We start from the raw sequence: 12,380 nt of genomic DNA on the forward strand, positions 1-12,380 counted from the left end.
TATTGGACATTATAAGTGAGCTTTTATAAAACCTTCTAGTTCCTTTGGAGAGTTTTTATTATTATATTATTATTATTATTATTATTATTATTATTATTATTACTATCAGGCAATAAATCCCTTGAATTTAGTCTATTTTAATTTTCACTTGTCCGAGGGAAAATCACTTGGTCTGGTCCCAGGCAGTTTTCTCCCTAAGATGTAACCTTCTTGAGGTGTCACAGGAAGCATGAAGTATTTTCAAGGCCTCATTCATCTGACACGATTTCGAACTGCCTTCTCTATGGCCAATGCCACCACCCTCAGTCCTTCCAGTGTCCAGTTTTTATCTTCCTGTGCCTACCCCTGACCCCCCACTACCCCTGGCCCCCCACTACCCCTCACCCCCCACTACCCCTCACCCCCCCACCACCCCCTGCACTCCCTGGCCATTTAACTGGGCATACTCAGCTGTGGAGTCCACTAAAGATTTGTGGGAGATCTGTTTGCCTTTTATTTAACTCCCCCAATGTCTAGCTCTTCCAGCTATTCTGAGGAGTCCCAAAATGCTTGGACTCCTCAGGAAAGTAAAGCTAAAGGTTTTATCTTGAGTTCATCGAGCCGTGCAGCTGTACTAGCAAGTGCCTTTAGACAGATGTGGGAGTCATTGGCACCTAATGTGACTGCTTTTCTAGAGTTGGCTGTCTGGGGGTTTTGTTGTTGTTGTGTTTGTTGTTATGGTTTGTTTGTTGTCTTTTGTCCATTTTGCTCACAGGTTGTTTGTATTTTGTTTTTTTTATCTGTAGGAAAGGTAGTTCAATAAAGCCATTCCATTTTTATCAGCACTGAAATTCCCTTTAAGACATTTTTAGTTATTCAGAGACAACTGTTGTTTATTAAACAATAAATAAATGATTCTGAAGAGTTTTTAGTGTGTGTGTGTGTGTGTGTGTGTGTGTGTGTGTGTGTGTGTGTGGTGTGTGTAAAATGTCTGCATGTAATTTTGGGTGGGTTTGGGCCGTGACTGCCGTGTTGAGGTTTTAGGGACTGCACTCCGACTGTCAGGTATGTGTGGCACTTGCTTTTCCTGCTGAGCTGTCTCTAACCCATTCCCAATAATTCTGTACCAGCTGCTCCATATTGTGAGCAAGGGAGAAGAGAGCTTTGAGGGTTCCAGCAGAAGGGATTGTCTTTCAGAAGATAGGTGCTGAGTTGACCACCTGTTAAGATCAGGATGGTCTTCACAGGACTTTCTAGTTGAGTCAAGAAGATGGACGTGAACACCATTTGTTCTTAGGTCAAAGAGAGTTGCCTGCTGTTAGAGTTAGAATTGTACATCTTAACCAAAAGAGGCTGCAGCCAATGAATGAAAGACCCTAGGGTTAATTTACCCCTGTGGTCTGGGATGCAGCCCAGTGGTACAGGACGTGAACACCATTTGTTCTTAGGTCAAAGAGAGTTGCCTGCTGTTAGAGTTAGAATTGTACATCTTAACCAAAAGAGGCTGCAGCCAATGAATGAAAGACCCTAGGGTTAATTTACCCCTGTGGTCTGGGATGCAGCCCAGTGGTACAGTGCTTGCTTCACATGTAAAAGGTCCTGGGTTCAATCCTCATTAGTGAAAAGAAAAAGAAAAAAGATTTAATATTATAAAAAGCAACTGGAAGACTTTGAATGTCATACAATGAAAGATTAATTTGTTAGCAGTTCCAGAATATCTAAGAACAGAGACCACAGTTGTAATTAAATCCACTGCAGGAACATTGCATTTGTTCAGACCTAGTAAATAAGGTCTATATAAGGAAGTATATTAGAACCTAAGTAGAAAGGAAGCTGGGATGTGAAGGAGAAACACTTCTAGAATACAGAGGGTGATTGCTGTTTTGAAAGCGCAAGGCAAGTTTGTCTTATCCTAGTCAGCAGGACTTTGAGAGAGTGGCATATGAGAAATTATGGTAGGGTGTCTGTGAATGTGGACATGATTTCTTCTTATATTAACGGGTGGATGACTTTGAAGGACACTGACCTTTCCCATTATCTTAAAAAGGTGTCAAGTGCTCGTTAAAAAGTAATATTACTTGTTGGCTCTTGGTAAATTCTTAGTGACTGAAGAACTGTTCTCTTTCCCATAAGAGGCACAGTTGACATGAAGTCATTCTAATATCCAAGTTTTTAGGTGTTCTTGAGCATATCTTTCATTTCAGATTCTCTCGTATTTTGAAATTATTTTTGAAAAATAAAGCTTACTTGTGCAAGGCCAGTTTCAGAACCCGTATTTCCCTGAGACTACAAATGGGGGAAGCGGACAGTCATAGCTGTACTTGTACAAATGTTAAGGAACATTCCTTAGGAATTCCTTGTAGTGATTATCACTTGTTTTCTCTAATCTGGCTCTGACCAGCACTAAATAATACATTGTCCCCATACTATCTAATAATCCTTTGGTTTTTGCCATTGCCTTAAATATTTATCTTTAAAGAATTTATTTTATGCTGAGAATATTAATAGTCTTTCATATAGTAATTCAAAATTCATTAACTTCTCAGGGGCTTACTATGACTTCAAGAAACCCTTTGAAATTGCCACTTAATTTAACGGTGTTCTCATTTAATTGCAGGTCACTGAGCTCGAATGTGTTAGTAGTCAAGCAAATGCTGTGCACACGCACAAGGCAGAGCTGAACCAGACAGTGCAAGAGCTGGAAGAGACGCTGAAAGGGAAGGAAGAGGTAGGCCCACTCCCCAGTCATCTGCGGTCCAGACAGCGTTGTGTACAACGCCGTAGATGGGCAGGTCTGTGGTATGGTCTGCAGAGACGTGAGGTTGTCAGTCTTTAAGATGAAACTTATTGACTGTTAGGAAGCTTGCTCACGTTTTCCCCACTCACGTTTCTGTTATTATTAACTGTGTTGAACTATGGTTGCCTTTTGTATGAGAGTTGTATTTATATAATCAACAGGAAACCATTAGAGATTAAATGAATTTTTGCAAGTTGTTGCTTTTTTGGTTTCTAGTCAAAAAGAGCTATTTTATATACCAAAGGAAAAATTGTATCTCAAACTTGAAACTATTTAGCACTATGCTAAACCATCAGATTATACTTGCTGAAAAAAATCATTCTGGACTGGACATAGGATATTGCACCTTAGTCCCACGCCTAGGAAGATCTTGAGTTGAAGCCAGCTTTTGCTATGTAGTGAGTTCAAGGAATGGAGTACATTGTGAGACCCTGCCCCACCTCCAAGAAAGAAAGAAAGGAGCCTCACCCTGTTCCAGGTAACAGCTATGCAGACATATATCCCCTCTGAAAGTAAATAAAGGGCACCTTTTTAATTACTCTTTTCCTCAGAACTAGGAAATAATTTCAGGGGAAAATTAGTTCTTCCTTTTCCTTATTATAAGTTAAATGTTGTGAAAGACCTTACTTTACTTTTTCCAGGAAATCGAAAGACTAAAACAAGAAATTGATAATGCCAGAGAACTCCAAGAACAGAGGGACTCTCTGACTCAGAAACTACAGGTAAGATAAGTAAAAATGTTTGTTGACTCTACACAGAAAGTATTAGTCATTCTTCAACATCAGAAGGACGTTTCTGAGCTCCCATTTTTATTTCTTTTCTAGTACCTCTGATTCATGCCTAATGTTCAATGTTCTGGACATTCCTCGATTACTGCATTTGGGTAGTTTGTAATCATTGGGGGCCATTCATTAACTGTCGTCAGCATAGTACTTTGGAAATTTCTGCTTTTATCATTAAAAGGTACCCTAAACCTAACAGAAAACATCTCTGATGGATTTCATTTAGTGTAGGGACCTGCTGGTGTTTTATGTGCTGAGCTACTGTCTGAAATCTGGCATCCTTGTGTTCTAATAAAACAAAAGTCATTGACTTTTCCCTTTCATCAGCCTTAAATCAATTTTGCCCACTTTTTTTCTGCATACTTCCTGATTCTAGTTGACAATATATGTCCTGTGTTGGTGGGAGTCAGATGTAGGAAGATTTTTCAAAATTCATTACTAAGCTGCCTTTTGCCAGCTTAAGCTAGCCGCCTCAAGAAGGGTTAGAAGCACTTTAGAAAAGAAACAAGTGTGTTCATAAAGTGTGGAGTTTGTCAGAGGCTTGAAGAGGAACCTGGAAGCCAAGGATTAGGGGGAGGACCAGTTTATAAGAAGACTCAGCAATTTTCATTCAGTACTTGCTGTGTATAGGTGCTGTGCCAAGCACTCTTCATATTATATCAGAGTATCACAGTTCAATGCAGAGGAACAAGGGCTTGAAGAAAAGTAACTTGTCCAACCCATATTTAGATCAAGTCAGTCCAACTCTAATGCCGCTGTCCTCTACCACCAAACTCTGCAACAGAGGTGCCCCTTCAAAAAGGAGACTTGGCCAGGCACAGTTTCATATACCTTAATCTCAGCACTCAGGAGGCAGGGGCAGAAGGATTTCTGTGAGTTTGAGGCCTGGTCTCTGTATGAGTTCCAGGATAGCCAGGGCTACACAGAGAGACCTTGTCTCTAGGAAAAGGGGAAAAGAAAACAGGCTCCTTGCATGAAACAGCTCCATCCCCTACCTGGGCTTTTGAAACCTCAAATGCCACCCCCAGTGACATACTGCCTCCAACAAGGCTATACCTCCTAACCCTTCCCAAAACAGTTCCACAGACTAAGAACCAGGATTCACATATATGAGCCCTATGGGGCCATTCTCATTCAGACCACCACAATATGCTTAGAGAATACTGGTTTTAACCCTAAAATACACATATTTTTAATTCTTATTTTCTTGAGTTTTTTGCTTTGTTTTGGTTTGGTTTGGTTTTTTGGTTTTTTGAGACAGGGTTTCTCTGTGTAGCTTTGGAGCCTGTCCTGGAACTCACTCTGTAGCCCAGGCTGGCCTCGAACTCACAGAGATCTGCCTGCCTCTGCCTCCCGAGTGCTGGGATTAAAGGTGTGCACCACCACCACCCAGCTGTTTTGTTTGTTTTTTGTTTTTGTTTTTAAACGAAGAGTAAATGTTAAATTTTCTTAATGGCTTTTTAGAGCCTATGGAGCTAGTGATAATCTCCCTAGATTCCTTTTTCTTTCTAGATTGCTCTTTTTTTCCTCTTTATTTTAAAGATGTGTGTGTGTGTGTGTGTGTGTGTGTGTGTGTGTGTGTGTGTGTGTGTGTGTGTGTGTGTGTGTGTATACACCACATATGTGCAGGCTCCCATGGAAGCCAGAAGAGGGCTTCAGCTCCTCTGGAGCTGGAGTTACAGGAAGTTTTGAGTCGCCTGATGTGGGAACTGTGAATGAAATTCTGCTCTTAACTGCTGAGCCATCTCTCCAACCCTTCTTTTTAGATCTCTCAATAGTCAGCTGCCATCACATCAGCTGTGAAGTTTTGGCACCTGAATTTTAGGGAGGCAAACTCAAATTATAGCACTCACCAGTCTCAACTCTTGTTACAGCCCTATTTTATGTCACTTTATATATATTTTACATTTCACCTGCGTGTAGTCTGTGTCCCACATGTGTACACCCAGTGCCCATGGGATCCATAAAGGGGGCTGGAGTTAGAGATGGTTGTGAGCCACTGTGCGGGTGCTGGAATCAAACCTGTGTCCTTTGGAAGAGCAGCCCGTGCTTTTAACTGCTCTGACTGTTCCAGTTAAGAACATGTTTGACATCTATGTGTTGTTCTTGAGAAGTCTCCTTATAATTCTGATTCTCTTGCCGTAATAAGTTTGGGGCTTTGTTTGCTCAAGTGCTGTGAGGATTTTTCTTTTATTTTCAAAAAAAAAAAAATTTTTTTTAACCAAGATATTTTTCAAAGTGATTGTTGAAAGTCATTTTTCAATTACTCAACTATTAGTGGATCATTTTAATTTCCTTATCCAGCAAGGTGTGATGTACACCCTTAATCCTGAGTCCAGCATATTTCTGTGAGTTCAAGGCCAACCTGGTCTATGTCACAAATTAGAGGCCATGTAGGGCTCCATAATGAGACCCTGTGTCAAATGATAGCAACAGCAGCATAGTGTATGTATATTCACGTACATATTTATCTCTTGCTTCTTGTAGGCTCTGAGCTCAGTGCCAGAGAGAGCCTCACTTAGGTTTCTCTAGACATCGCCAGTGCCAAAAAAGTTAAGAAAATGTTTCACACATAAATTTAAGTATTTGTCCTTATATGTTAATTTCTCCTGCAACATATCTAATATCAAGTGAATTTTCTTGTCTTCTCTTTCAGTCTTTTTCTGGTTTTCCTTTCTTAATTTGCTTTCATTCTCTTGATTTTTTTTTTATATAATTACGGAATAATGAATGAATTTATAAGTGTTAATACAAACTGTTTTGGTTTTGGTTTTTTTATTTTAGTGGGGACCTTATACTTCACTTCTGATGGGGCTTTTTTTTTCCTCTTTTGTCCCCCGTTTCTTTCATCAGTTTAATCAACTCTCCTGTTTTTCAGTGTAGCATCCTTAGTTTTTTGAGATTTTTGTTGTTATTTTTTGATCCACTTGTTTTTATTCTACATTTATGGGTATTTTGCCTGCACATCCTGCCTGTGTGTCACGTGTTCTCAGTTCCCTCACATGCCAGTGGAGGGCATGGAGTACTCTGGAGCTGGAGTTGCAGACAGTTGTCAGCTGCTGTGGGGTCTGGGGACCAAACCCAGGCCCTTTGAAGAGCAGCCAGCGCTCTTAATCGCTGAGCCATCTCTCCAGCCCTGTGTCTTCAATTTGGGGTACCTAACTCAAGCTCCTTTTTGAATCCTTTTATGTAAACCTTAGCTCAGCATGGAATATGATGTTAAGATTTTTTTCTGTTTTGTAATTGGTTGGGGGAATTTTTTGTGGTTGTTTTACTGAATTCTTTTTAGTGTTTTCTATTGATCATTTTATAAATGCATGTTTTATACCTTTGCATTTTTGTGGACGGAATGGCAGTTTAAGGTGATTTATAGATTCGTAGTTCAAACACCTTCTTTTGAGGGGCAATAGTCAACAGGTTATGTGTGCTTCTGTGTTTTATTTATTTATTTTTTACATAATAAGAACTTAAAGGTTTTTGTCATCTTTATCCTTTGCTGTTCCTAAAGGCTCCTTGCCTTTTAGTCTCTTTGCCTTGCCAAGGCTGCCTCTCCAGCTTTCACATACATTAAGTCCCGCAAATGTACAGTCTGCTCGGGTCTGTCTACCAGGCCGTTGGTTTCTGGGTGTGGGCATTCACAGAGGTCTTCCTCTTCACAGTGCCCTCTGGAAAGGATTAGAGTGGCAGCTTGAGAAACAGGTCTGCGAAGCTGTTGCGTAGGTTCTCTGACTGCCAGCGGTTTGATGCTTCTGTTCTGTCTTTAGCAATATCCAAGTCCTGACATTTTCACAGCTTTATTGTCATTGTATATTCATGTGGTTTGTGGAGGATGACTGGCAGATGTCAGTGTACAAACTCTTATTACCTTGTCTATTCAGAAAGTTTTTCCACTTCTTTATTGCCAATATCTTCCTCTAGAAAACATGTTGCATTAAACAGGGACCATTTTACCTTTGCTGAGTATTTTATTCCCAGTGCCTAATAGAAGATGTCTGACACTAATTGTTAAATAACTTGTCCAAAATGCATACATTTCTTTTACCCATTTTTTTTCTGTGTAGAAATGAGTTATTGATGCTGCTCTTGTTGATTTAAATGTTCTTGTTATGTGTAAAGGTCTAATAAAACATTAATATATCTTAATTATATACTTAATATCTTAAGTATAAGCTTTGAAGCAGGTGTCCTTAAGACAGTTTTTGTATGGCTTTTATTTAGATTGAATGGTGCAGGATTTAAATGTAGAGAAAATTAACCATACCTGGCAGTGGTTATAATTATATAATTTTTAATTTTTCTCTAGTGTTTGAGTAGCTAACCACCTTTGCCCAGTAGAATTTTGTACTTTCATTTTGGAGCCTTTCAAGCACTCTGAAAGGAATTTGAGATTCTGGCCTATAAAGTGCTTTTCTTTTTTGCTACACCGTGAGGTTGGTGCTCCTCGGGTGCCTGGATAGACAGGAAATGAATAGACAAAATGACAGCAGGACAGCCTTGGAGAGAAGCAAAGGTCAGAGGGGTTGCCGAGTGTGCACAGGCTGGGAAGTGCTGCCTGTGACTTCAGTCAGAGCCAGTTGACCTCTGTCCTCTAGGTTGTCTCTTCTCACCCCACAATCATATTCTCCCCATCTAAAAATAGATCGGGGCCATCTGCATTGTGCTGCGCTAGTCCGTTACTGAACTAGTCAAGTCTACAGAGCACATCTTGGAGTTGGACATCTACTCTACCGAGTATAATGCTGTTGAACTGAGGGGAGGGTGTTTTGTGTGGTTGCAGTCAAATGTTGGCGTGTTTCGCTGGTTGGCGGGAAGAACAAGGGAGCCTTTCATGTCTAAGAAGACTGTAGAGGGCAGACTGGGCTACGGCTGTCAAGTGGACGTGACGGCGGATGATGTTTGGTCTATTTCTGTAGCTGGAAACATTCTGTCCCTAAGCTTGTTGCTGAAGTGCAGGGGAGTGCTCTGTGCAGTCATGAGTGGAACTGTACCCCTGATCACAGGACCTGTTCCTCCCTGAGAGTTTACAGCCTCCATGGATGTAGCTTCCGAATTTCTAATACTAATTTCTGATTCTTTATTAGTTATCTTCACCTAGCAAATACTTTGAGATTAGATTGGGTCTTTACACTCTTCGTTTACAAATTATACGTGTTCTGTTTCTCTCTTAATTCTCCCACACTTCGCAGTGTATCTGGGGAGTGTTGTAATGTTGCTTGAGAATTATCACCGTCAAATCACATGATTATGTTCAGAATTATCATCTGTTACTTTCTTTAATGTTTTCAAGTGTACCCAGTTCTTTTTCTCAAGACTTGAATGTCTATTCCATTTATATACTTAGTGTGTATGTGCCCGGTGACTGTGTGGGGGTCAGAGGACAGCTTTGGGGGTCCTCCTCTCCTTCCACCGTGTGTGTCCTGGGCATTAAACTCGAGTTGTGAGTCTTCTGTTGTTGTTGTTGTTGTTGTGGTGGTGGTGGTGGTGGTGGTGGTGGTGGTGGTGGTGGTGGTGGTGGTGGTGGTGGTGGTGGTGGTGGTGACAGGGTCTCTCTGTGTAGCTCTGGCTGTCCTGACACTTCCTCTGGAGACCAGGCTGGCCGTGACTCACAGAGATCCGCCTGCCTCTGCCTCCCGAGTGCTGGACTAAAGGCGTGCGCCGCTGTGATGCCAGCTTAAGTTGTGAGTTTGGGGAGCAAGTGTCTTTACTTGTTGAACTATCTTTTTGGTCCTAAAAACTTTCATTTTTGAGAAGATTGTGAGAAAAGTTAATGTGGAGAAAAAGATACTCATAATTCAAACACCAAAATTCTTTCCTTTTTTATGTGTATGCATTTTTCTGCATGTATGTGCCTTTGGAGGCCAGAAGAGGGCATCAGATCCCCTGGAACTAGAGTTACAGGTGGCTGTGAGCTATCATGGATGCTGGGAATTGAATCCAGGTCTAGAAGAGCAGCCAGTGCTCTTAACCACTGAGCCATCTCTCCAGCTCTAAATTTGATTTTTAAAACTAAAGCTAAATCATTACTCATGTAATTTTGATTTTTTTTGGACTTGCTTCATTATATAATATTTGTCATGCTTAGAAACATGGTGAAAAGCCATTTATAATTCCTAAGTAATCCTCAGTGCGCTGGCATTTAGACTATATCGAAAATTTTAAACATTATTATATTGTCACAAAATTTTGCTTTCTTTTTGTCATTTTTCTCCTTCCTGGATTGTCAGCCTGGAATTGTCAGCTTTATACTTCTGATACATGCAGTTACTGAATCTTCATCATAGCTTTGTGAGTTGAGCAGTTGTGTATTCTTACACAGTCATTCCTTTGATCCTGAATACAGGATCAGGATCAGTATAAGACAATCTTACAATCTCATTTTAGGGTGTTGCTTTTCTTTGAACTCTTTCTTTAGAGTTACCGGTTAGGAGAACCTGCTTTCTCCTGTCTCTGCCTGCTCTCACCCGGTTCCTCAGTAACAAAGATCAACAAAAGTGAGATGTAAATAATCCTCAGACACCCACCTGAGGGTTCTGCCTGTCCTGAGAAGGGCCTGAAGCCTTTCCTGGAGTGAAACAGTGGGTAGTAGCCCTTTGTTGTGGGGAGGACAGGTGTGTTCATAGTCAAGCATGGCTCTCTGAGATGGCTGAGTCCCAATCTCCTTAAGTTGTGTGAAATTGAGTGTCAGAGGCTCAGACTTATTAAAAGATACTAGGGACAGCAGAAGTTGTATTATCTAAACAATGAACTGACATGTGCGTGTATGTTGACTTTTGTTTCTGAAGGAAGTTGAAATTCGAAATAAAGACCTGGAGGGGCAGCTGTCTGATCTAGAGCAGCGCCTGGAGAAGAGCCAGAGCGAGCAGGAGGCTTTCCGCAATAACCTGAAGACGCTCTTAGAAATCCTGGATGGAAAAATATTTGAACTAACAGAATTACGAGATAATTTGGCCAAACTACTAGAATGCAGCTAAGGAGAATGAAATCTCAGTGCCAACTGATGAAAAGATACTGTCTGTCTTCATAGGACCGTTGGGGCTCTGCACCAAGATTGCACAAAATTTTTTGAATATCATTTCCTCCAGGAGGAGGGTGTTTTGAAAATTGGAATTGTATATTTCAGTATAAATTTTAGAATTTAGCTTGTAGCTAGTTGGGGAAAAAAAGACATGAAAAACTTGAACTACAAATTACCTCCATGTATATTGGCCATAGTTAACTGGAAAGTTATAAGTGGACACTTAATGCAATCTTTTACCCCCTGATATTAGCCAATGGGAGAATTAACAATGTTTGAGTCCTTTCTCCTCTTTTTTTTTTTTTTTTTTGTTCAACACAGTGAAGATTATCTGCTTTTTAAATTAATTTATTTATGATATCTACAGCTGTGTTTTATGCAAAAACTTAGTACTGAAAGCCCTGTCTTTTGTTGTTATCTGGATAATTTCTCAGGATATTTTTGCACTGCTGAGAAGCAGGGCCATTACCAATTAATTCTTGCCAGGTGTGGGAGAGAGCTACATCTTAATTGAAAATCACTGTAAATGGGTGTCTGGAGTTCTTCCTTTTTGTACTAGGAGTGTCTCACTCTAGTGACTGCTCTGGTACACTCCGCTGTTCTCCAATCTTGTCTGCTCTACAGTTTACTTTTCCATATTGATTCTGGTATTTATGAAAAGATACTGTCTCCCATTTTATTACACATTTTAAAGACAATTAACAAAGGCAGCTGAGTCCCTCAGATATTTTTCTTTTTGAATTTATAGTAAATTTGACACACAGAACTGAAATACAGCAGTCTGTCCTTGGCGGTTTAGGCTAGCAATGTTAAGTATATTTACAGAAAATATGCAGTTACATTTATTTATATATTTGGCAAGAAATCTTTTCTGAGTGATCAATGAATTTCAGTTTCTGAAAAATAATGGTTATGGGGGCACTGTTTCTTATAGATAATTTTAAGGTGTATGGCTGATTTCAAGGAGGTCCACTTCCACCTAGCAGTCAATCAGAGGACCGTATCTAAATTGTGACTGTGGCAGATGGGTCTTCACCGAAACCATGTCTTTATTCAAACTTCACAAGGCAATATTTTGAACTGTTAACTAGGCATTTCAAAACGGGAAATACCTTCAACAGGCTCTTCTCGGAGAACAGGTTTTAGTGTTGTTTTGATGTAATTTTAAGACATTTAGCAAACATGCATTTCTTTATATGATACATTTCTTTCACAAAGCTATCTTAAACGCAAGCCAAGTGCCGTCTGCTCTGCCCTAGTAGGAATCGCATCAGCATACATACATTCTTGCTGTACAATGCCTGTGACCTTGAAGGGAGTTCTTTCAGTGTATGCTTGAGTACCTGACTTTGGAGTCAATGAATGCACTGATTTTTTTGTTTGTACCCCAAATGATTGAATTGTTCAGTACAAATTAAGCAGATTAACCCATTTTTCACTCATAAACAGATTCTTAGTACTAGTTTTGTTTTATATTTATGTGTATGTACATACATACATACATATATATCAATTTATACCAGAGTGAAAAATAAATGGTTTGTCTCTAAAGTTAGTTTCTATGGGGAGGTGTCTCTGAAAAATCTCTATCAGACACTTAGTCATCATGTATTATATGTCCTATAACACCACAACAGCCACAACCATCTATTTTAGGGTATTTTCCTTACCTGTTTATTATAGGGAGAACAATTTAGGTACACATGCTCAGAGCTGAGATATTTCTCTGATAAATCAGGTAATAAAATTTATTTGATGGATAGAATTTTAAAAACAGATATGATTTTATCTGAGTTTCCTGAGTTTC

The 12,380-nt window shown here is 39.9% G+C and overlaps 1 protein-coding gene across 3 annotated transcripts in view; it reads left to right on the forward strand.

The window, feature by feature from the left end:
- Homer1 (homer scaffold protein 1) overlaps nt 1-12,124 on the forward strand; it is a 117,434-nt gene extending 105,310 nt beyond the window's left edge. For all 3 annotated transcript variants that reach the window (XM_076552071.1, XM_006981776.4, XM_006981777.4), the window contains 3 exons: nt 2,597-2,707; nt 3,418-3,498; nt 10,341-12,124. In XM_076552071.1, coding sequence (XP_076408186.1) covers nt 2,597-2,707; nt 3,418-3,498; nt 10,341-10,529 — 381 coding nt within the window. In that variant the 3' untranslated portion in view covers nt 10,530-12,124. The remainder of the gene's footprint in view (nt 1-2,596; nt 2,708-3,417; nt 3,499-10,340) is intronic.
- Nucleotides 12,125-12,380: the final 256 nt, after the last annotated feature.

Source organism: Peromyscus maniculatus, chromosome 15 (assembly GCF_049852395.1).
Source record: "Peromyscus maniculatus bairdii isolate BWxNUB_F1_BW_parent chromosome 15, HU_Pman_BW_mat_3.1, whole genome shotgun sequence".
Classification (NCBI taxonomy): Eukaryota; Metazoa; Chordata; class Mammalia; order Rodentia; family Cricetidae; genus Peromyscus; species Peromyscus maniculatus.